Here is a 25806-nt window from a genome sequence, read left to right as displayed (position 1 = left end):
GGTCTAAGAAATCTTTTGGTCCACCAAGTCGTGGTTCTCTATATCTATCAACATTTAAAGTTACCTATCTATTTTCTTTCCGAGGCGTATATTGTTTTAAAATTACTATGGATAGTATCAGTTTTGCCGATGTTCCTTCCGAAATGGAAAGGAGAAGTCAGTGATGATGTGTTGTTTGAGTAGCTTTGTGTTTTATTTACGCAGATGAAATTAAACGAAAGTCAAGTCGCTCAGAGAACAGGATACAAAAATTCGTCCACTTCTGTAGATATTCTGGACTGGGTTTGTATTAGTTTCCTTCTTCTTTTTCTCCAAGTAACTTTTGTGAGACTTCAAACTAAGTGGTTGCAGATATAAGAGAAAAACTTGTGTCTGAATACTGCCTCAGTATTGTTGTGAGTGACCGTGATAGTGCTAGTATCTCACACATATTCATCTCAGCTGGAACATGAGAGCCCACTTTCTATCCTGGCCTTTGTTCTGTCTTAACTAAGTGGCAATACACAAGAAATTTGTTTCCTTGAAGATCGGCTTGTTCTGCTGATCGATAAATAAAGTTATTGTTGCATATACCTCATGCATTTTTCTGTCTAGTTAGTATGGCTGTTTGGGTAAACAATACGTATAGGGGTGTATGAAAAGAGTTTACAAAAGCCAGGGCCGAGATCTTGTGACGAGAACGTTACCCCTCTATATACTATTAACTTTTAAAGATTTACGTAGAAAACCTTACGTTATGAAATCCAGACCTTTAGGACCAACTGTAAATCCACACCGATGTTTAGAGTTTTCATTATTCCACAGCATAATGGACCAAAGCCAAATTCACCTTCAAGACACTTGGGTCCGCGACGACCGTCACCTAAACTGGATCCTTTGGAGAGAAGATAGCATTTAGAACTTAGCCAGTCTTAGTGGATTATTTCATGATCAGAGGACACTGGGCTCCAGCTGAATATTAATTTTCCTGACTAAACCATGCATTCTTTGTCGAGTGTTCCTCGGAATTTGTTTTTATGTCTAGGTAGTAATCCCCGACTTGATTAGAGCGCTTTTCAATCGAGTGTCTTAAATCCAAAACCAAAGCAAGAAGAACTACCAATCAGAATCAAAGAAACTATCGCAAATAGGAGCCAATGAGTGCTCGAGGCAAAACAAGTAAACTGCCCGAAGAGCGGGAAAACACCAGTCACCAAGTTAAGATTGGTTTTTTGCATCTGATTGGTTGAGAGGATAGCGCAAGTGTTCTTGACCAATCACAGAGCGAAGTAAAGCAAAACCAAAAGTAATCTCGAATGTCTTTCGGCTCTCAATTGAAAATTGCTCTGTAATTCGACCATCATCACTTATTTGCTAAACCTCTGTGATGTTAATTTACACAATTATAGGAATAGGAGGTTAGTTGAGCCGTCTTTACGAAAGACCATACGAATTGTTTTGTCAAGAATTTTTTGGGACTCACGAAGAATTCCTTAAATCCAAGAAATGGCGGGTTAGAAGGTTGATACATTTACGATCTGTGTACTTCACTACAGTTCTCTAATAACAACCGATTCACCATCGTGGAAGTCGGGAATAATCATCGTAGCGGGGAATGTTTCATAAAACTGAATTCCCAAAATTCGCTTATTGAAAGATTTTTCAGGCTCTGAAGAAGGGTGACATGACGTCAGCTCTGAAACATTATGATTGATGTCATGGTTATAGTTTCTTCCTTATAACTCATTAAGTTATTTTCTACAAAGTGTTCAAATGTGTTCAATAAAAAAGAAAATCTGATGAAGCAAGTAATTATCCATCAACTAAAGAATTGGATGGGGTTGAGAATACGAAGTAAGGATTAGAAAAATACATATGTTTATTATTATTATTATTATTTCTATTATCATTATTATTATTAGTAATAGTAGTAGCACCAGCACCAGCACCAGCACCAGCACCAGCACCAGTAGGAGTAGCAGTAGCAGTAGCAGTAGCAGTAGAAGTAGCAGTAGCAGTAGCAGTAGCAGTAGCAGTAGCAGTAGCAGGAGTAGTAGCAGTAGCAGTAGCAGTAGTAGTAGCGGTAGTAGTAGGAGTAGCAGGAGTAGTAGTAGGAGTAGCAGGAGCAGTAGGAGTAGCAGTAGCAGGAGTAGCAGCAGGAGTAGCAGTAGCAGCAGGAGTAGCAGTAGCAGCAGGAGTAGCAGTAGCAGCAGGAGTAGCAGTAGCAGCAGGAGTAGCAGTAGCAGCAGGAGTAGCAGTAGCAGCAGGAGTAGCAGTAGCAGCAGGAGTAGCAGTAGCAGTAGCAGTAGCAGTAGCAGTAGCAGGAGTAGTAGCAGTAGCAGTAGCAGTAGTAGTAGCGGTAGTAGTAGGAGTAGCAGGAGTAGCAGTAGCAGTAGCAGTAGCAGTAGCAGGAGTAGCAGCAGGAGTAGCAGTAGCAGCAGGAGTAGCAGTAGCAGCAGGAGTAGCAGTAGCAGGAGCAGTAGCAGTAGCAGTAGCAGGAGTAGTAGCAGTAGCAGTAGTAGTAGCGGTAGTAGTAGGAGTAGCAGCAGTAGCAGTAGCAGTAGCAGTAGCAGGAGTAGTAGCAGTAGCAGTAGCAGTAGTAGTAGCGGTAGTAGTAGGAGTAGCAGGAGTAGTAGTAGGAGTAGCAGGAGCAGTAGGAGTAGCAGTAGCAGGAGTAGCAGCAGGAGTAGCAGTAGCAGCAGGAGTAGCAGTAGCAGCAGGAGTAGCAGTAGCAGTAGCAGGAGCAGTAGCAGTAGCAGTAGCAGTAGTAGTAGTAGTTGCGCAATTATTTTTCCCTCTTTGTGGACAGCCGTTGTCGTTGACTGCAATGATTTGTTCATTTAGGCTGTACCATTTCCGATAAAACTTGTCCATTCGCGTTTCGTGTATCTACTAAGTTTGGTTAACTAGGGTTAACAGACAGTTTCTTAATTGTCCAAGCCATTGATCTTTCATTTTACCAAAGGCGCGTGGTTCATATATCTTTCTTTTATTTACAGTCTCGTACACCTCATGCTCTTCATACCCTCCGCATCAAGTAGATAGCGCAGTAAGTTTTGCTAACACATCCGTTGGATAGTGTGATGCGCCATTTGAACAACTGAGCTCTGAATAATTTACAATGAACAGACGATGATCGTGTAATATTCTATTCAATAGCGTGTTGTAAAAAAGCTGTTGAAATTCTCGCGCAGTCATTGATCTAGGGCCATTTTTATTATAAAAAATAGATTTCTCTCTTCAATATTAGACAAGATGACGTCAAAATGTGTGAGAACAAAACAGCGGCAGAGGCGTAGCCGAGGCCCCTCCGAAAATAACAAAATTTTAGACCAGCATTCGGCTTTTATTCAAGTTAAAAAGAATATTTCTGAACACGATGAAAGAAAACGCCAAGGACAGAACAACGATCGACAAAATGGTTCTTTCAGGGAACTATATTCTTAGCAACCGAAAAAAGAGCTTTGGATCCTGCTGAGATCGAGGAGTTTTACTCCACGATCTCAGCTTGACGTCCAGCAGCTTGCAACATTCCATTGTAACAATATCCCTGCTACTGATCATTTATGTTACGCTGAAAGTGCGAACTTTCGCGCGAGCGTGTTATAATCCTGAAACGAGAGTGTGCGTTTATAATTAAAATTTCTATTTTGGTAATTAAAAACGTGTCAGTGAATGTATGCCACGTTTGGAGTGAATGACGTATTTTGGCTCTTTGATTTTTATCAATAGGCCGGGAACAAAAGCGAAAGCGGACGAGCCGACTTTATTTGCTGACTTTCCAAGTCAGCTCTCCTTTTCTGAAACCGCTCTATTTTCTGGACCGTAAACCGCCAGACAAATACGTACGTGCCAGCAAATCGATACTAAGAAAGAGTATAATAGACCCTTTTTGTTGAACGAATCTCGGATTTCGTCATTTTTGGGTCATTTTTAACACTCACGCGAAATTCCCCCTTTTTTAAGTCTGCCTGAAATGAACAAGAGACGAACCGGACGCCACGACTTTTGCCTTCGATTAATGCATGCAACGCTCACGCTACGACTACAGACGAAACGCGTATGTCGATCAAAATGAGAACGTTGCGGAGTTTGACGGCGAAATTTAGCCGTTTAAACCGTGAAGTAGTGCGAATTCAGCATGTTAGATTTTTGATACTGTAAAATTTCGGTTATAAGCCCTTGGCTAATACTAACTACTTAATAACCGGGCGCGAGGGCTTAACTGTAAAATTCCAGACTGAGGGATGAAATTTTTGCTTTATGAACCGAGCCTCTGGGCGAGGTCCATAAATCAAAATTTCAGCCCGAAATTATGGAATTTTACAGTAAAGCCCTAGCAAACAAGGTTATTAAGTTTTTTTTTATAATATGGCTTCAAATAGGTAAAGCGCGTGAAATAGAGTGAACTTATACATTGCCTTCATTTTCCGTCACAATTTCGTCAGGATAATAAAATTCAGAAAAGAAATGTTTTTCAGAACGTATAGTTAAAGAAGAGATACGTTTTTTGTTCAATTCCTTGCTTTTTTAACGAAGTTCCTTTCAGCGAAAGTCACTAAGTTCGCTAGGTTTTGTAAACCAAAACCGTGGCGGAAAAAATTTGCTATGCCCGTGGGCGTTTACCGGGGGATTACGGACCGCTAATTAACCAATCTGAGCGCGCGTGCTATCGCAGCCATATAATAAAACTTTGTAAAGGGTTTTGGGTAGGTTTAGCGGATTGAAAAGCGTTTAGAAACAAGCCATGGTAATGTTGATCTAAATTCGTTTTTAATTTAAAGTCATATTAAAGCAAAATTTCCAGTTAGCACTGTCATCCAGCAGAGGGGGGAAGCGGGGTTATCGGGGGGCCTATAACCGGATTGTTTTGTCTGCAGGTAGATAATCTAACCAGAATTTTACAGTATACACTTCGGGTCGTTTTACACGGTACGAAATTATCGCAGTGTATTCAACAATTTCCCAGGCTGAAGTCGCAACACTTTATATTTTAAAAGCCAGCCGTCTATCATACTGCATTTTCTTTTATTTCAACCAGTACACGACTGAAATAGGACACATCCAAAGCCCGCTCTCTCCCACCCACTATATGATGCTAAAGTTCCCACTGAGGCAAGCTTTCACACGCGAAGTGAAAACACTTGGTAACGTTATCGATCAGTAGGAATGCCTGCGAGTGTGTTAATCGACCGAACTACATAAGTTGAATAAGTACGCTACGGTTTTTTTTTTGTTTTTTTGAATCATTGGTTCTCGCCCCCTTTTGCTTTTTGTTTTCGGCACCACGTTTCCGTATTACAATTCCATATTATTTGAAATGATCCCCCCCCCCCCACGACAAAAAAAAAAGAAAATTGGATGATGAATAAATTTGGAACTTATTGAACAATTATTTGTTTGTTCATTCAAAGAGGGTATTCTTACGTTAAAAAAATAGCCGAATAGCCGCTATGATGGAAAGGGTATTCTGATAATAGTAATGAAAGGTAGCATCGTGAGGGAATGACATCACTTTCCAGGTTCTCCCATACCATAATCTAACAGAAATACTTAACAATTATTCCACGAGTACGCATTGGATATGAGCTGGTAGATAGCCAACCAGAGGATTGAAGTTGGCTATAACCATGTCTTACCCAACACACGCGAACCAAATACTTATTATGCTATATATCCCAGAAGCACTCAGGCATACAACTATGCCAGGACTTCAACTTGGGTGAACCAAAGAGGATATATAACACTTGCTAGAACTTCAAAACCATGTGCGAACCAAAGTACTTATTATGTTATATAACCCAGAAGCACTCAGGCATACAATTATGCCAGGACTTCAACCTGGGTGAACCAAAGAGGATATATAACACTTGCTAGAACTTCAATATCTTGTGCGAACCAAAATACTTATTATGTTATATATCCCAGAAGCACTCAGGCATACAACTATGCCAGGACTTCAACCTGGGTGAACCAAAGAGGATATATTACACTTGCTAGAACTTCAAAACCATGTGCGAACCAAAGTACTTGTTATGTTATATATCCCAGAAGCACTCAGGCATACAATTATGCCAGGACTTCAACCTGGGTGAACCAGAGAGGATATATAACACTTGCTAGAACTTCGATACCATGTGCGAACCAAAAGTACTGCTCATGTTATATATCCCAGAAGCACTCAGGCATACAATTATACCAGGACTTCAACCTGGGTGAACCAAAGAGGATATATAACACTCACTAGAACTTCGATTTACCATGTGCGAACCAAAATACTTATTATGTTATATATCCCAGAAGCACTCAGGCATACAACTATGCCAGGACTTCAACGCAATGATTTCAATCCAGATAATGAACAAGTAGATCTGCTGAAAAAATGAAAAGTGAACCAGACTTTTCTTACTCGTGCATTGTTCTTTGGTAACATTCCTTAGTTACTTTTCATGTGCAACAATATTGTTTACTTTCCTTATCACACTCAGTCAGTCAATTGCTTCCAGGGCTTGCTTCGGGTCTTTTTTAATTTCTCAGCAGCTGTTCTGCGATATCGCTCATCACTTTAGCCACTTCAACATTCTGGTCCACCTGATCGGCGAATAAAGATGCAAGAGGCACCTGGAACTTATCGCAAACATCGCCGATCAAGGTCCACATATCGCTTGTACTGTACTGTCCGGGTTGTCCTTTGCCGGGTCCTGTGTGCCTGAGCTCAGCGTCGATTGACCGCCGTTTTTCACCTCATCTCGAAGGGCCTCTAACTGGGAAAGCGCAACTTCAAGTTCAGCCTTAAGCTTAAGATTTTCATCTTGACTCTTCTCGATATCCTCTATGGATATGGCTGACCTTGAATCGACTCCAAATACTGTTTGTACAGGGTCATGAATTTTGTCCTTGTTGTTGTCACGTGTGTCAGTCGCTGTTTGGCAATCTTCATTATCTTGGCCAATATTTAGGCTGTTGATGCCATCAACCAACCAACTCTACTTTTCTTCTTCGCCCGCTTTTAGTTTTTGCCGAAGTATCGCGGAAACAACGCCGAAAGAAGAGGCTATGAATACCTCTTCTTCGTGAACTAGTCGTCGATCCAAGTGCCCGCCATTTTTAAGATTCGAGAGTTGCACTGTGTTAAATTCTTTTGGAAAGCTTGACACCAAACGGCTACTCGACATGAATTTTCCTACAGGAATGCCGCATATTTTGGAATTCAGGAGATACCAGTCCCTCGAATCGCTCGTGGAGTGCAGCTATTTTGCTCTTCGAATATCGAAGGCATCCATGCCGCACAGCACCTGATCGAAATGAGAACAAATTTCCCGCTCTTGCGAGTAATGTCTGAAATTCAACCTCAAGAAAAGTCAAAAGATAAATCCAGCCCCTCAAAATAAACAGGATTGACGCCATTGGAGGTTGTACACAACGGTGTTAAGGTAATCACCGAACGCTCCCCTGTTGAAACCACAAATCGAAAGCGATGATAGCTACTGAGCCGGATCATGACGTCACACCATAGCAACCAAACCCCACGAATTTTTTAACATCCGGTTTGCTCTGGCTCGTCATGGTTGAGCATATCCGATATAATTATTTGATAGGCTACCTCGGATCTTCGGATACTTAGACTATGAGAGACATGAGAGGATGTGCCAACTTCTGTAAGTTTCTTTATGCAGAGAAGTGAGATTGATCGTTAACATGGTGTGAAAAGAAGTACATAAATACACTTGTCCGAAGATATCGAAACGGTTTCTGGGCTGGCCGACATCTCGCTTCGAAGCGTCCACAATTACATGGAGCCCTGTTGAACCGCTGAACAGATCGTGGGTTACATCTGTGGGCACAACTTCCTTATTCATGGGCGTTTACCATTTGTCTTCTGGAGTGTTTCTGACCATATGCCTTGAGGCTATTAGATCTTTCCGAGTAATAAACAAATGCATCAAATAAGCAAGATGGAGTCAGACGTGGGTTGTTCTTTGGAACTTCCGCCGAATGCAGTTTAGGGGATTGAGATCTATCTATTGGTGAAGGAAAACGTAGCGATAATAACCATGTCGTCTTCCGAAGCAGCGAATGCTGCAAGTAGCCACCAGGAGCAGAGAGAGCAGAAGGTTCTTGATGTCATGTTTCTCTGCGACGAATGGAAATCTTCGAAGGGTGGATTATCGACTTTCAATCGAGAATTTGCCATTAATTTGGCAGAAGCGACGACTGGTAGCATGAAAATCCACTGCTATGTCTCTAATAGCGATGATCAGGACAGAGAAGATGCTGAACAACATGGTGTCAATTTAATCACAGCTCGAAGTGTTCCTGGTTCAGCCGACCCCCTCGAGTGCTTGAAGTTTCCACCCTCAAAGCTCCCAAAGCCACATCTGGTAATAGGCCATGGACGAAAGCTGGGTAGTCCTGCGTATTCCCTTGTACAGATTACAAAGTGTAAATGGATCCAATTTGTTCACGTCTATTGTGAGGACCTTGGGAAATATAAAGAACCTGCTACGGCTGCAGAAGATACAATCGAAGAGAACGAGAAGAAGCACAAGATGGAAATTGATTTGTGTAAAGCAGCGGATGCAGTTGTTACCGTTGGCTCCCGTCTACAACAGAAGTACAGCAGACGTCTCCTTAATGTTGAAGTGAAGATTATCACTCCTGGGATCTTTGGAAAGTTTTCCAGTGAATCAAAGTTGGCTGTAGACAGATCGGTAGTAAAGAATTTCAACGTGTCTATGTTTGGCCGAGCTGCTTTCGAGGATCTTTCCCTGAAAGGCTATGATTTAATTGCAAATGCCATTGGTTCTCTTGGTAAGAACTTTGAGTTGACATTTGTCGGCTCATCTCCCGGTGAACAACGAAAAGTTGAGCAATGGTTTCTTGACAACACGTGCATCAACCGCAACCAACTAACCATCCGTCGATATTGCAGTGAACAAGAGGAACTCAAGGTGGTGTTCTATCAGTCAGATTTGGTTGCTTTGCCATCCCGTACCGAAGGATTTGGGCTTGTTGCCCTCGAGGCCATCTCGGCTGGTGTTCCAGTACTCGTTTCTGATGAATCTGGCATAGCTGAGGCTTTGCAAAAAGTAGAAGGTGGAAACACTGTCATTGTTGGATCAGGTGACGATAAAGATGAATGGGCACGAAGGATCAGAGAGATGTATGAAGAAAGCGCAGAACAGAGAGAAGCCAATGCTGTGAAGCTTCGCGAGAACTACAGGAAAGTTTACTCTTGGAAAGCAGAATGTGAGAGGTTTAAAGGGCTGATTGAAAATGTTGTGAAAACTGAAAATGGTGAGCCCACTTTTAATTTTTTCTTTTTTTTTTGAGTACATCTGCTAAAATGTCATGCTACATGTGCAAGCTAAACCTTATGTGTAGAATGAGCCACATAAGATAAACTGAATACTAGAACATGTAGATAAGCATAAGAACAAGTAAAGTGCTCCTGTATGTCCGGAGTTGTTACATTTATCTCGACTTGTGGTTGTACCACAAGTGAATTGACTTCTTGAATTTTTTTTATATTAAATAGAGGGGTATGTATCTTACACTAATCAGATTGCCACTTATGAGTATGTATCTCACACCAATCAGAGTGCTGCATGAGGGTATTTATCTTGCACCAATCAGATTGCTGCATAAGGATATTTGTCACATAAACTGCTGTGTTATGCAAGGATTTTTGGCCCTAAGAAAAGCTGTAACAACACATGATATAGCCAATCAGTTGCACGTCAGTTGCCTTTGGCACCACTCGGTCAGGTTGATGAATGAACGGCAAAGCCTTCATGATTCTCAATACAAGTTGTTTGTTGGAGTTTTCTCAAATTATGGTGGCTTAAACACTTAAAAAATCCTTATCACTGGCAGACAATGAGGTTCAAAGTTTCCTAGAAAGGGAAGGAAACTAATATACTAAAGAAAAACCAGAAGTTGTGTATTCAGTGGCTTTGGTGTTAGCATTTCTCTAGTCTGAGAATGAAAATTGACAACTGGAAGATTTGCCATTAGCTGACTTTGGCTGTTTACCTGAAAGACTTCTTCTGTCAGTAAGGACAGCATTCAAAGTGCAATCAGAACACACCCGATAATAGCACTACATGAACATTGGGTAATTTTTCATGTGCTAGAATTGTACTCCACCAATCAAATTCCATTTTACCTCATTAGACTTTGCTCCATGACATGTCATTTCCCTGTAAACAACTTGCATTTTATCATGTATTCTAACTGCGTTTTCTAACCCCGCTAAAAGAAATTCACATAGAACAAAATGGGATTGATAGTGAACTTTCCTTGCAATTCTCCCATGTTTTGAATTTGTCTACAAATAAAATTTGCTTTTAGCTACCTTGGACTTAACCCAATTGCATGTCAATTCATTGTAAACAACCTTCGTTTTATCATGTAATTCACACACAGAGGGCACAGTCTAGATAGGCAACAGCCAATCAGGGAGCCCTCTTTGAATTATTATCCTTTTCTCTTGTTCAATGTATCTTCACTTAATCAAGATTGTAATTATATATCTTTGGCCAGGGTCCATTGGAGACACAACAGAAATTCAGTGTGCTTTTTGTATTAAAATTAGATGAAATCCTATTTTTGGGACAACTAACTGTAGACGAGTAATTTTGATTTTCTCTCCGCAAGAGGAACAGCAGTGAGCATGGTCTCTTTGGCAACCATTATTTGGTCTCACATTTTAATGGTTAAATAGGTAAGAGGTGAAAAAACCTTGTTATAGTAAGATTAAATTTGACTGTTACAATTTAACAGGTGGTAAGGTGAATGTTAAGGTTGCAGTGGATGACTTGAAACCTGAAGAACAGAATATGCAGACTGGCATGTTGGCAACAGAGTCTGCCAGATGTCAAGGGGTTCAGCAGCCTAGGGCATCTGCTACATCAACTGCATCTGGAAGTGCATCCTATTCACAGAAAGAGCATCTCAATGCCCTTGAAAAGGAAATCTTTCTATCAATTGTGCAAAATTATCTCAAGACCACACCACCACAGTCCCTTGAAGAGCACAGTAGGTTCATGGAATACACACAAAAAATGAAGCTCATCATTACTGGTGTTGTTGTAGGAAGTTTGGTGATAACAGTGAAGTGTGAATCTCTAATGATATTGGAGGAGTTGTGGACAGATTACTCATCTGGTCGTCTTGGTGAAGTGGTTCAGAATTGTTTTGTCACTGAAAAGATCTTGAAGGAACTGAACCTGGTTGAGCTAAGGCTGAAGACAACAATAGACATAGAAGAGTACAATGCATGCAAAGCGTTCTTTGAGAAAGATGCTCTTAGAGGTTGGTAGAAAGAACGTAACAAGGCCTGGTCCTATCATAAAATATTTGTAAAGAGTTTTGAATGAAATCCATCAGTCTTTCAACACATGGAGTATGGTAGGGTACATGTCATTAAGGGATGGGTGCAGTTTTTGATCATGATTGATGGAACTTGTCTCTGAATAAACTCATGCTGACTATTGTATGTAAATCATGCTGATGCAAGAAGTAATTTGTCTGCAAGACATTCAATTTGATGTTTTATTCTTCTCAAACATCTCTTCCCAGTAACCTTTTATCTTTCTTACTAAGACATCTGGCTCGTTATTACCTCTCTATAGGGTTGTACTTATCTTTCCTTAATTTATTTGATTGCATCCATTAATCAAAGGTTAATTGGCAAGAATTTTGTTGGAGGGACCATAAAAGAAAATTTTTTCTAGTTTTTGCATGTTGGGTGTTTTTAAAGATAGTTTGAGGTGTATTTATCTTTTAAAATGTGTGTCTTCTTGTAAATCTGATTTTAGATGCTTTATCCTCTGAATTCCACTCCACAAGTTCAACCAGTGAAAGTCCACTAACAAAAGAACAATGGGAAAAAAGTGAACAGAAGACAAAGATTGTGGAGATGGCAAAATTGGAAGGTGAAAAAGAAATTAAAAACTTGTACTAATTTATTATGGAAAGTTTTTGTGAACAGCAATAACAATTATGTGATAAATCTTTGAAGAATAATTTCAGTGCAATAATGTGGCATCAATAATTTAATATAATTGTACACAGTTCCACTTATGGGAACTAAACATTTGAAGAGAAGCTGTGAATGTTAATCTCTCCATTTTTTACCTTGACACTGTATGTGGAAATACAGAAACCTTTTGTAAAAGACTAAAGGCAGGTACATGTAGGTAACATGCTATCATTGCATGCATGCTAGATTGCAAGATTTTTTTCTGTAAATGTTTTGATATGGATAAACTAGCAGTAATAGTTCCCTTTCAGTCACCATTAACTTTTTCCCACTTTCTTCCGTCTTGCAAATACACGTATGAAATTTGTCATGTTACAAAAATTTTGTGTACTGGGTACTATTTAATTGGAAGATTGGTGTGCGATTTCAGGTTTTAGGAGAAGGAACACTGGTATAGAAGCCCTATCGATGACCTTCAAGCAGTCTATTATCCAATATGTTTGAAGTTTAATGTGATTTTAATGGTTTCAAGTGTAGCTGAAGTACAATTTTAACTTGGACACTTTGCTCCAAATCAACAGATCGGAAATTAAACATCAAAGTTGATGTGGAACATATGAAACGTGCAGATCAAGATGCTTACAATACAGCTTCAGTTTTAGCTTTGGAGCCAACAGGATATCAGAAGGCATCCACAGCTTCAGGCACAAAGAGAAAAAGACATTCTGATGCAGATTTAGAAGATCCCCAACCACTCAAAAGGAAAGTCTTGTGCTTAATTGCCATGAATTACCTTAATACTACACCAGCACAGAGCAGGGATGAACACAATGAGTTTAAGGAATACTTACAAGAAATGAAGGTCTTCATTACAGGTGTTTCTATGGAAAGGTTGGTGATAACAGTAAAGTGTGATTCTCTCTCGAGCTTGGAGGAATTATGGGAAGATTACTCTTGTGGCCTTTTGGATAAGATGGTACGAGATTGTTTTGTAACTGAAGAGATCTTGAAGGAACTTAACCTGGCAGAACTGAAGCTGAAAACAACAATGGACATAGAAGAGTATGATGCATACAAACTGTACTTTCTCAAGAAGGATGCACTCAGAGGTCAGTTGAAAGAAAGAAAAATGTTTTGAAATGATTAAAACACAATGCATCACTCATTCAACATGGTGTACCATAGGGTTAACAGAGGTGTAAAGGGGCTCCAGGTTTTGACCAAGGTAGAACCAATTGTTTCATGACTAAGCTCATGCTGACTATGTATACAATGACGATCTGCAGCTAGAAGTGATTTGTTTTCAAGAAATTTCCTTTCTGTCTGGCTGTGTTTATCTTTGGCTCCAAATATAAATAAAATAAAAAAAGCTGAAATAAAAATTGGCAAGATTTTAGTTGGAGGAGCTATAAAAAGAAAATGTTACCTGTATTTTTATGTGGGGTTTTTATAAAAATGATTTGAGGTGTGTTGTATGGTTTTGAATGTCAGTATTTAGTGGTTGCCTCATTATTTGTTTTCTTTTAAATCTGATTTTAGGTGCCTCATCTTCTGAATTCCACTCCATAAGTTCAATCAGTGAAAGTCCACAAAAACAAGAAGAGCTGAAAAAATGGAAACAGAAGACAAAGATTGTTGAGACAGAGAAACTGAAAGGTGAAAACAAAATTAAAAGACGTATTAAGTTATTATGGGAAGTTGTTGTGAACAGTAATAACAATTTATTATTTGACAAAGCTTTGAAGAATTATCTCAATGCAGTAATGTGGTGTTAGTATTATTTTAAGAGTACAACTTATGGGGAACAACTTACAGTGCATCTGAAGAGAGGCTTTGAATGCTGATCTCTCCCTGTACTTTTTGTTCTTAGCTACTTCACTCTTCACTGTAAAACCCACCACTGGTCATGGAAAAGAACTTATAGGAAAAGCAGAGGGAAGGAAAGGTGAACAGGAAGCTCAGTTTGAATTAATATCTATAATGAATATGTCCCTTGTGTTCAGTTATTATGTCAAGTGTAAAAAAGTGTGCTTTTGGGATTAAACGTTTAAGGTTGTAAGGGTCTTTAGGGTAAAACTAACCTGACAATTATTTGAAATACTCTCAGTTCTTCATAAAAAAGATTAATTTGAAAGAAATTAAAACCCAATTTAGTTTTCCCTAAATTTTGTATCTAGGATAAATTTCATGCACTATATAGAGATGGTCACATGACTTGTTGGTTTGCCGTGTTATCATCTCTCAAATGAAAGTAACACCTTGAATACTAATATTGCTGTAAATAATGTAAAATACATAAATGTAATGCTAGAAATGCTAATTCTCAGTACAACTTTGTTTTTAGGCATGCTGCCTCTTCATGGATCTTACACCTCTGATCCTGAAGAAGAACTAGAAGAGCTACGTATGAAACTTCAAAGTATGAAAGGTGAATGAAAAAATACTATGATGAGTAGCACAATCACCATGCCCATAGGGGGTTGACTGCAAACTTTCAATGATTTCTTCTGTTTTACATTTTTATTGAAGCCAAATCTTTGCTTACAGATAAAGTTGTTCTTATTGATTATAGTAAAAGCAAAAAATCAGAAAACCACATTGCTGTCTTTGAGAAAATACCCGTGAAAGATGAAATGGAGCCAATTTTGGTTGTAACGCGTAACATAATCTCAGTGGTAAAATTTTTTAAATACATTTTTCACTGAAAGAAAGCTCGTTTGAGCAAACAAATTACACCTAATGATAACACACAATAAACACTACATTTGAGCAAAACTTTGACATTTCAAGTTTATTAAAACACATAGAAAAGATTTATCATTCTTAAGTATCCTTTGTGTAATGCTGGGTTTCAGAATTTGGAAGTACACCAAGTTGTTGTCTGCAGAATGACTGAACTGGAATCCTGTGGGAACAAAAACACATTAACCAAATGCTCATACTTGGTGTTCTAAAATAGCAAAAAATCAGTCTAAAGGATTGACTATAAACGGAGAAATATCAGTGTAAAACAGTCGCTAATGTTTTGTAAAACCTGATTACGCAATAATATTTTTCATCAACTTACCTGCTCCTTTGCTACTATACTTCAAACACAGCAAAGTCGGGTTTCGAAATCGATTACACTTCAATGCTCATAAGTTTCTCTTGTCATTTCCAAGTTTTCTGGTCCATATCTTTAGAAACGGCCAAAATATTCACTTTTGACCAAGTCGCTATGCTTTTTACCATGTTGACGCCATATCGAGAACGGAGTCTTGCCACAAATGCCACCAAAAGCGCTATGTCGGGAGTCTTCAAGCTCAATAATTTTTCTGAGATTTAGCCATCCGTAAATATCACTTCAAGTGCGCTTGACAAGAGGTATGATTAACGAAAAGGAAGAAAAGCTTGCGAGGATCAAAGAGTGGAGGAGGAAAAAGCAGGAAAAGAATAGGCTAAGGAATCTAAAATATAATGAAAAGAATCGCAAAAAGAGAGCTGAATTTCCAATAGAAAAATGGTGATGTGATCTTCAAGTTGTAAAAAGAGGCAGAAAGTCAGTTTTTAGAGTGCCAGTTGATCTCACTAGGGAGATACTAGCCTCCATATAATACAAAATGTTATTATTTCTACTTTTTACTGTGTCAGTGAACTCGAAATTGATTATTTGTGAAAAAGACCACACCCACAAGGGATTATGGGTAAATACAAATTTGAATCAAATGTGACAAAAATAAAATAGTTTGAAATAAATCAGTTGTAATAGTAAATGTGAATTTAAAACAGACCTAAAGAAGTGATTTTGTCCCAAACTAGCAATTTTCACATTTTCCATACATGTTACTGAAGTGGGTATGGTGATTGCAGTGCTACTCATCTATTAAATTGACTTTGTTGGTAAAACTAAAACAAGAATGTTATTAAATACATTTAGTTCTCATTCAAAATATTTTTTTGAAAGGAAATTTCACCCAATTTAGTTTCCCTCACTCTGTGTTTTGCTAGAAGGGAACATTAAGATGGTAGAGGCTGAGGATGGTGAAATAGTATATAATGATAAACTAAGTTTTTTCAGTGTTGATCTTAAATTATGCCTTAAAAAACTGACAATGATGTAGTTTAGATAGATTTTGTACATCATATACAATCAGTTAATCACATGTTGGTTTGACCTGTTATCGTGTCGCTATTAAAAGTAACACCATGAATTGCACTTTGTACCCTACCCCTGAGGGTTGACTCCCATTGCTATGGACACCCTCGCAGGGGGATCTAATGTCTGAAATAGCGACAAGACGGTAATAACGGGGTGTGAGAGATAGAAAATTGTTTTGTTTCTTAACATATGAAATGAAGTTTTCAACGTGTCCTCACAAACGGGAAAGAGATTTGACCGCAAGCAGGAAATTGTCATGTTCACACCCTGTTGAAGAATGGTTTCTTTTTTCTCCTTTTTCATAATGTCGCTTTATAGTATGTTAGTTAGGATTTTGAATGAAGCATTAAGTGTCTGTTATAGCAAGAGAAAAAAACAAGTGAAACTTCGTGCTGAGGGGCTTGAAAGTGTCTACATTTCGGTAAAAGGAAGAGTCCGTTTTAAAGGGAATTTATTTCGTTTCTTCATGCTTTTCCCCAGGGGCTGGCTCTTGTTTGTAGTGGCGAGGTGTCTGTAATAGTGAGGGGTACGCAGGGCGAGAGTAAACTGTATACTAATCCAAATTTGGCATTGTTTCACTCTCTACTTTAGCTAAGGATGGTATTGAGTCGGCATGTGTTAAAAATACACAATAGTTGTTTTCAACGATGATCGTGGAGTTATAATGAAGAACTAACACTGTTTTACTTTAACATGACAATAATTTGCTGTTTGCACAAGTATATCTGTTGTTATCTTTTATGTTTAAAGTCAGACACTGAATTTTGAAAAGCTCTGTATACCTTTGCCCCCAGGTTCTCTCCATTCTCTCCAATCTCTCCATTCTCTCCCCACCACTTCTCTTAAGGAAAAGCTAAAGAAAGTATTTCGGAAAAGTAGGATGCCGAGAACGAAAAAGCTAGAGCCAGTATTTGAGGGGTTTGGGATGCCGAGAATGAAAGGTGAATAGAAAAATTAATATATTGTCACTTTTTGAGAGAAACTGGTACAAGAATGCTAATAACTGTCCATAAAGTTTGCTTAGGTTTAAAAAATAAGCTAAAAATATTGAATAGGTAAAAACCAAACATTCTCGAAACCAGGTCATCATCAGGGTGATGATGACCTAGTGTCAAAAATGTTTGCCTTTTATATTTTTCAAATATTTTAGTCATGTAAATAGCTCAATGCCATGAAATGAATTCCTATTTTTTTCAGGAGAAACTTTTAGAGAAATTATTCCCTATCTGAGATATTAGCCTTTTTTCTGACCTTATTATATACTCAACAAAATATCGCGTTTCTGATTGGTCAATGATGAATGCATAAATAGGTTATAGAGTGCAATAGAGGTTATAGAGTGCAATACGGAGAAGTTGCCATGGAAACACCGGGGAAGCGCCAAATTTGAACACCAAATTATAAACAAAAATGGCTGACAGCCGGTTAGCTTTGTCAAACCAAAACATCGTTGAGCAACTTAAAGAAAATGCGAAAAACAAAAACACGTTGAAAGCTACACAGACCTGGTTAAATGTCTGGCAAACATGGGCGACTCGACGAAAAGTAAACCCAAAAATGGAAGAATACGAGCACGAACAACTCGATAAAATATTGGAGTAATTTTGTCGAGAATTTAATAAATAAAAAATCGTATGAACCTGCTCGTGCATTTCGTGATTTATGGTCACTCGTGATGTTTTGAAAGTTCTCAAATTGCACTCGCCTACGGCTCGTGCAATTTTGAGAACTTTCAAAACATCACTCGTGCCCATAAATCACGAAATGCACTCGCGTTCATACGATTTCCTATACTTACTTTCATCCAAGAATACTATGGAATGTTCTCAGCTGTTATTCAGTACTTTAGTTTTGTTAAGGAAAATATTTTCGATTCAGTTTTGTCTCTTAATCCACAACTTCAGTTAAAGGAAGTATTAAATTAGCTGTGGCATGTGATAATGAAATATTACTTATAGAAAGGTTATTTGACAATGATATAATGGAAAACGTGCATCATTGTTATCATGCTTTAACTTTTTATATCAGGTGAGGCACTTACTGCCAAATATATTTCTGTGTACCTTTGCTCTCAGGTAGTTTTCCTGTCCTTAATCTTGAGAAAAAACTAGCTGAATTGCGATTGTAGCTTCAGAGGCTCAGAATGGAAGGTGAATATAAAATGTTTATTGATTCATTATCAGAGAGAAATAAATCCAAGAATGCTATTAAAGGCTTTCGCCCCTGTATCGAATCATCACTTTTCAAGGGAAATTAATCCTCATTTAAAAGAACCTGTTATCTGATTTTATTACTATTGATGAATGCTTCCACTCCTTATTCAAATTATACATTTTCAAGGGAAACTATTCCTTAGTAAACCTGATCCCTCTTCCTTTATAATTATTAAGTGAGATAGTTATCTAATACTTTCAGTTCTTCACATGAGCCTAGTACAATGTGAAGTGTTTGTTAAATGCCTGTTTTTAACCATTTATGCGAGGTAAGGCACTGAATGCTAAATACAGTGTATCTCTCTGTTTACCTTTCCTTTCAGGTACTTTGCCTCCCCCTGAACTCTTTACAGCTGATCTTGAAGATGAACTAGAACAACTTGAACAAAGAAAGGAAGGTGAGTGAAACATGCGTATTGGCTGCGTTGAACAGGGCAAAAGAAATATGGAAAGGGATGCAAGGAAATGGTTACACTAGTATTTCAGGCTTGATTTTTTAAGTGACAAGCTGAAAGGTGAAACACTTTCTCTGAGTTTGTTATAAAGGGTTCCTATTATTTTCTCTCAAATATCTCAGCCCTGCATGCAACTTGCAAAACATCTGCGCAGCTCATTACATGTTGAAGCGTTGAATAATATGTATTTACTCCATATTTAATATAACCCCTCCTCTTATATAATGTTACCAACCAAGAATGGTGTTTAAAAATTCTTTAAACCTTTTTGTTGTTTAGTTCTTCTCTCAGGTAGTTCACCTTCCATCATTGAAACAGCAACTAGACTACGCCAGGAACTTGAGAAAGTGAAGATGGAAGGTGAATAAATAATGCACATTTAGAGAAAAAACAATTTTAGTAGAATGCTATTAAACACTCCCACTTCTTTATCGAAGTATCTTTTTCCACGGAACTCCTGCACGTGCAGTCTTTTTCTGCATTAATTATTAACAATTGCAATGCTCATTAGAGGCCTAAGATATAAATTACATTACTACATTGGCACCCAGCACTTAGATGGAGACTGTTTTCACGAGTGGTAAATCCTAGCAATCCAGCAATCAGCCGTCATGTAGAAAGGAGACAACCTCACATTGCACTAGAAAAAAATATTGTAGAAGAAAAGAAACAAAATACCCGGCAAAAGTGAACTTCTTTTTAGCACGTGTTAAAAAATAACTAGGTTCTTAGGATAAGCTCATCCTGGTCTTAGAAACTTTCAAATTTTGGTACATATGCAAAATTACAGGTACTGTTTCATGTTATGTGTAGTTTCGTGGTGCGCGCTTGCAGTCCTCGGGATTTACACGTGCATCAAGTGCGCGGTACTGTCGTGAATCTTGGATACAACTCTAGCATTTTATCAGAGTGCTTAGCCATTTTTAATCGTATCCATTTACAACCTTGATGTGTTAAGGCCCCGCAAGCGTCAAATTGTGCTCTAATTCAGAACAAGGTGTACACATGAAGTTTGTAAATTGAGTTTGTGTGTCGAACGTTGAGGAGCCTTTGTGTAAGCCACCTCAGAGTTACGATGACCACATCGCGCTACCAGAGGTTATTAGCTTTACCATATTGCTGCTTCAATAGTGCATGTAGTACTAATGCATGTCAGTGAACTGTAATACATGTAGGAGGGTCTCAATGGGGCTAACTGTTAACCGTAATATAGCAAAAACATTTTGCTGTTAGTCGTAAAAATTGACGAATTTCAACCGTTAGTCTTAACATAACATAACTGTTTATTCACAATTCAAATTTTAATGAAAAGTAAAAAGGAAGCAAAAGAGGTTACCTATTTCAAGTTTGTCTCCTAAAATAATTAAAAATTGCAGTAAAATAGTTAAAAATTTCCTAAAACATTAGTAAAATGGCGTCTGACTCTGTTCTTGAAAATGTTCGGAGTTTCTGCCTCTGCAACTTTTTTAGGTAAATTATTCCCTTCATTGACTATATTTGCACAGAAAGAATACTTAAAACTGTTTAGCTTTGCGGGCAATGGTTTAAGTTTATGGCGATGGTTGGTTCTTAATGGTCGAAAATCATGTGCAAATGTAAAATACTCAAATAGGTGTAGCTCGTTAAGACTGTTAGCCGTCTTAAAGCACTCAGTAAGCGCAGAAAATAATCTTCTCTGATGTAGAGTTAGCCATTTAAGGACCTTTAAGCGCTCTTCATATGACATATCTCGGGCAATGTTTCTGATTGCATATCTAGCTGTTCTGCCTCGTACTTTCTCTAAAATAGCCGAATCCTTTTTGAGGTGTGGAGACCACACTGGAGAGCAGTACTGAAGTATTGGACGTACTAAACTCATGTAAAATTTCGAGAACAATTTAGGATTCCTGGGGCCCTTTGTTCGACTTATAAATCGGAGCACGCTGTTTGCTTTGTTTTCAGGCTCCATGATAGATTTGATTTGATGTGAATTCCAAGATCCTTAACTTATTTATTGATTTAAGGATTTGTACAAAGCAGTACCGAAACAAAAACAATAGGACATGAGTTCCCTACTAGGTTTAAGCTCCAACCCAACCCCCTCCTAAAATAACTTAATAATATGAATAGACTAAATAGGCTGTTTAACAAGTGCACGCAACAAGGGTATTTACCCGGCGACATTTAGGACAAATTATTTTAAAGGTAAGAAAGTAGTCGCCATCAAACACGTTGAAAAGTCTCTTGAAATAAAACGACTTAAGTTTACGCTTAAAAGAGTCAATAGACTCAGCCTGCCTAACATTATTAGGTGTATTGTTCCACAAATTTGCTATCCTATTAAAATCGAAGTCCCGAATTGTTGATGTATGATTTTTATTAATCTTAAAGTTCAGCCCTGAGCACGCTTGACGCATCTGACTCGTAACAAAGGAAAAATAGTAATTAAATGAACAAGTTAGATCAATATGACCATGAAGACATTTAAAAAAGAAAACTAAGTCGAGATATTCAAGCCAGTAATTAAGCGGCAATAACTTCAGTTTGATTAAGCGATCCTCATAAGATAAGTTACTACTATTTCTTTTTAGTATAAAGCGTGTGGCTCTTTTTTGCACATTTTTAACTAAGAATAAATTGCTGATAACAGACTGAGGTGCCCATAACTGAGAGCAATAGCAAAAGTGCGAACACACTAATGAACAGTAAAGACGCAACGACGGAACACTGCCAACAATTCCTGCGCAGCTCCTTCTAATAAAGCCCAGTAACCTATTTGCTTTAGCAACTATCATGAGTATATGATCCTTCCGAGAGGTGTCATTTACGAGCACTACCCCCAATTCTTTTTCAGAGAGACAACCTCCACATCTATACCATTTATACTATAGCTACGATATGAACTAATACGCTTCCTAGATATACGCAGATTACTGCACTTTGTAGGCAGAAACTACAATTCATTTGACAAGGACCAAGTTGTAAGCGAAACTAAATCCTGCTGCAATTTCGAAAAATCAGCATCATTATTTATGATCCTATAACATTTAGAATCGTCAGCAAACATAGCCAGCGTCGCACTATTAATTACATTTGGCATGTCATTTACAAATAATAAAAAGAGAATCGGTCCTAGAAGTGACTCCTGGGGTACACCTGACCCAACGCCAGTCTAATTACTGAAAGTTCCATTTATGACCACTCTTTGACGCTTTCCAGTTAGGTATGAGTAAAACCAGGCGAGTAGGGGATCATCGATTCCAAACGTTTTTAGCTTCAACACGAGCTTTGCCGGGCACACAGAATCGAAAGCCTTGGCAAAGTCCATGTAAATTATGTCTGATTCTAGCCCGCGGTCCAGTGCATGACCAATGTCATAGAATACTTCAATAAGCCGAGTAACGCAAGACTTGACCTTTTGAAAACCATGTTGAAAAGGATACAAGATCTTCTTAACGTGAGAGACAAGGTGCGAGGCCACACGCCGCTCCTGAACTTTAGAGATCACTGGAATTAACGACACGGGGCGATAATTTTTGATAAACTCTCTTTTCCCTCAAAAATAACGTTAGATTACAAAGAGTTAACCAAAGAAATATTTCTTTTAAACTCCCTAACAGGAAAAAGTTAGCCCTAATATGGCCAAAATTTTAACCGTTAGCCGCACAAGCCATCACCCCATTGAGACCCTCGTGTAGCTCGTGCATTAAAGAACTTTTGCATGAATGTTCCATGTCGGAAACGATCGACAAAACGTGTTGGTGGTATCTTTAAATGATAAATTTAAATTTGATCCCAAGCTTGTCCGTGATCTTTCACAGTTAATGACAACATTGACTCTTGCGTTGTCTTTTAAGTAGTTCCTCATTTTAATAATTTCTCTGAACTGAGAATGTGACCTTTAGTACTAAAATGGTTTGTGTCTTTTTGTGTCCTTCATGATAGCATTAGAGAGCGCCATGTATCCGACCATTAGATCAGGACTGGCGAAGTTTGACGTCAGTTTACCCGAGGAACTCCAGAGCTATGTCAGCTACTTATTAAATGAGTCGGCCAAACTTGTTTCACGCAAGCAAGGTACTTAACATTGTTAAAATAAGCTGTATTGGCTTTGAAACATACGTCCAGCTATCTATATTCGGTGGTAAGACTATTGAGAAATGCTGGGTTTGTGTAATGGTCAAGGAATTTTTCTTTTAACCCAGATTTGTGATATTGTGTTGGGGTTTTTTCATTCTCAGTAGACCTGGTACCTTTATATAATCATCAAATGACCTGCGCGGTCTAATGCCCGTTCTTAATAAGAAAAAAAAAAAGATTTATAAATAAACCCCTTTATGAAGGCCATGCGCGGTTGCGTTGGCGGGGGCATTAAAAGCTGCAGGGCCAAGCGTGCGTCCACGTGAGAAGAAAGTAGAATGAGAAGAGCGGGGTTCATGGAATAAAAATCTGATTGACTGAGTAAGATTAGGCCGGACCGACATAACCCTTCTACTCGGTCCATAAGTGCATAGAATTCTGATGTTAAAGCTGGTCGCTTTTGTGGTGTAACCTAAGTACTTTATGATCGTATTCTCAAGAAAAAGAAGTCTTTTTCAATTTATCAACACCAGTACTTCGTTGTTATGTTTGCAAAGTGAAAACAATTTTTTTTCTCTTGTGTTCTTGAAAATGTTCTGAAACTTTAACACCAGATTTGGAAAAAAACAACAACAACAACAACTTCTCTCTCAGGCTTTTTTCGACTCTAAGAGTTTTAGATTACTAGTGGGGGGAAAGGTAATATTGGAATAAAACTTTATGACAATGATTTACAACTTCGTAAATGATTTGCTAACACTTTAAGACTTCTTGGAAAAGAAAAAGAAAAAAGGTACTGTCCGTCTCCATGTTTTCCCAACTGGTTTCCTTTGACTTGGGATGATTCAACAATAAGTCGAAACGCGGAGACTCGAAATTATTTTTGTGTCCAATTTGCCTAAGTATTTTCTGTGGTTTGTCAGTTTTTAGACAAAAACAATGTAAAGGTAGTTTTCAAGTAAAAAATTAATATTTCTTTTGTTTTAATCCTTTAGTACCCCAATCACTTCGTGCCTTGGAGGAATTACGAGAAGCAATGGATCAAGACGAATTAAAAACATTCCTTGCTATTCACATCAGAGAAGTTGCATGGCAAGTGGTGCTGCTGTTTACGGATGAGTTCCCCCGCGTAGAACTACCATGGGAATGCCACGAGGACGAGGACGAGGACGAGGACAAGGACGAGGACGAGGAGGTGTTTAGTGAAGTGATATACAGTTCGAAGTCAGGCATATTGAATGCGTGGCCAACAGAGTACGACCCTGCTTTGGTAACACTGTGTAACGCGATCACCAACAGGGACTGGAAAGTAACCAGATTAATCCTCTGTTGGAGTCAGATATCTGATGCAGGTTTGAAGAACTTGAGTGCAGCGCTTACTCAGAGTGAACTTTACAGCTTGACACTGTATGGCATTGATTTACAAAGTCAAGGATTAGAACACCTGTGTACCACGCTAACCAGCGTTAACTGCAGATTAACAAACTTAAACGTCGGTTACAATAGGTTAGCAGACGTAGAAATAATGCACTTGTGTAACGCGCTAACCAGCGTTAACTGCACGTTAACCAGCTTAAACGTCAGTGAAAATAGGTTAGGAGACGTAGGAATAATGCACTTGTGTAACGCGCTAACCAGCGTTAACTGTACATTAACCAGCTTAAACGTCAGTAAAAATGGGTTAGGAGACGTAGGAATAATGCACTTGTGTAACGCGCTAGCCAGTGTTAACTGCAGATTAACAGGCTTACTCGTCAGTGACAATCAGTTGGGAGAGAATGGATTGAAATACTTGTGTGATGCACTGACCAGCAGTAATTGTACTTTAACCAAGTTAAAAGTCCGTTCTAATAGATTAGGAGATGGAGGAATAAAAGAATTGTCTGAAGTTTTAACCAACGGGTTCTGTACCTTAACAAGTTTAGACATAAGTTACAATGAATTTGGAGATGAAGGAATCAAGCACCTGTGTAAGGCCTTGACTGATACCAAATGCAAACTACAGAGCTTAAACCTTCAGGGAAATCGGTATGTAACAGATGATGGAAAAAAATATTTGTTTCAAATGTTAACTGGTACTGACTGGGAAGTTAAAGGAGCTCTAGGACTTTTCCGTTCAACTAAAAAGTAGACCAAGGAACATGTCAGTGGCACAAAGCCCTGACAGGTTCCTCCTGTTACGTTTCGCTTGTCATGAAATAAATTCCATTTTTATGAATGACAATTTAAAGATTATTGTTCAAGGTGATTAATTAGATAACTGACCTGCTAGTCACTATCACTTGTTGAACGGAGTAGTAAAATTGATTAGCAGTGAGGCAGTCGAAACATCGCGATCAAGAATTGAGAAATGACTCGCTATCATGACACAAACGATTATTCAACGTTCATTATTCGGTAGACGAATTTCTCTGTGTTAAAAAAATAGACTATAAATGCAACTGCAATTTCGTATAACGGGTCTGTTGGCAATAATGTTGTTACTTTTGTAACAAAAAGTTTTAAACTACAGACAATAGGTTATACTGGTGATTTAGCTGTAATAAGAGGCCAAAAATATTGAAATAAGAGAAATGATAAGTTTTGAGCTCGGTAAAGAAATAGAGAAAGATAGAAAGATAGTCGAAGATATACTACGTAATATGGATAAACGGCACTTCTCATGCGGTGTCTTCATTGACCTGAAAAAGGCATTTGATACGGTCAATCATGAAATATTACTCGATAAATTGAACTTTTACGGTTTCCGTGGATTGATAAATGACTGGTTTCAATCATATTTAAAAAATAGAACACAAACAATTCAGATTGGAGAGCACTTATCAACAAAACTTATCTCCCCCTGTGGTGTCCCCCAGGGATCAGTCCTTGGACCTCTTCTATTTTTACTTTACATAAATGACATTCACCTTTGTTCTGATAAACTAAAATTTTATCTCTTTGCGGATGATACTAATATACTTTATGCTGATAAGA

At 38.3% G+C, this 25806-nt stretch overlaps 3 protein-coding genes and 1 pseudogene across 3 annotated transcripts in view; 3 read left to right on the top strand and 1 right to left on the bottom strand.

The window, feature by feature from the left end:
* The window catches only part of LOC113683867 (coiled-coil domain-containing protein 33), a 21026-nt gene extending 19243 nt beyond the window's left edge, over positions 1–1783 (top strand). The window contains exons 28-29 of the mRNA XM_089185241.1: positions 205–282; positions 805–1783. Coding sequence (XP_089041367.1) covers positions 205–282; positions 805–891 — 165 coding nt within the window. The 3' untranslated portion in view covers positions 892–1783. The remainder of the gene's footprint in view (positions 1–204; positions 283–804) is intronic.
* Positions 1784–4990: 3207 nt separating this feature from the next.
* On the bottom strand, positions 4991–7262 carry LOC149039309 (uncharacterized; annotated as a pseudogene).
* Positions 7263–7552: 290 nt separating this feature from the next.
* The window catches only part of LOC113669106 (uncharacterized), a 388759-nt gene continuing 370505 nt past the window's right edge, over positions 7553–25806 (top strand). Inside the window, exons 1-2 of the mRNA XM_089185219.1 lie at positions 7553–9276; positions 10765–11295. Coding sequence (XP_089041345.1) covers positions 8034–9276; positions 10765–11295 — 1774 coding nt within the window. The 5' untranslated portion in view covers positions 7553–8033. The remainder of the gene's footprint in view (positions 9277–10764; positions 11296–25806) is intronic.
* Positions 16318–25225, top strand: LOC149039308 (uncharacterized). The gene is made up of 6 exons (XM_089185228.1): positions 16318–17044; positions 18179–18253; positions 18640–18714; positions 19051–19131; positions 22696–22827; positions 23826–25225. Exons 2-6 carry the CDS (start codon positions 18247–18249, stop codon positions 24959–24961), a joined length of 1431 nt encoding a protein of 476 aa, XP_089041354.1. The 5' UTR covers positions 16318–17044; positions 18179–18246; the 3' UTR covers positions 24962–25225.

The sequence above is a fragment of the Pocillopora damicornis genome, chromosome 10 (genome assembly GCF_964200805.1).
Source record: "Pocillopora damicornis chromosome 10, jaPocDami1.2, whole genome shotgun sequence".
NCBI lineage: Eukaryota > Metazoa > Cnidaria > Anthozoa > Scleractinia > Pocilloporidae > Pocillopora > Pocillopora damicornis.
Note: the sequence above shows the minus strand (reverse complement) of the source record. Positions and strands in the feature narration are given on the sequence as shown.

Excerpts from the sequence above, each read along its gene's own strand:
- LOC149039308 (XM_089185228.1), top strand. Across the intron at positions 18,715-19,050 it reads ACTTGAACAAAGAAAGGAAG|TTCTTCTCTCAGGTAGTTCA; the intron begins GTGAGTGAAACA and ends TTTGTTGTTTAG. Across the intron at positions 19,132-22,695 it reads TGAGAAAGTGAAGATGGAAG|CATTAGAGAGCGCCATGTAT; the intron begins GTGAATAAATAA and ends CCTTCATGATAG.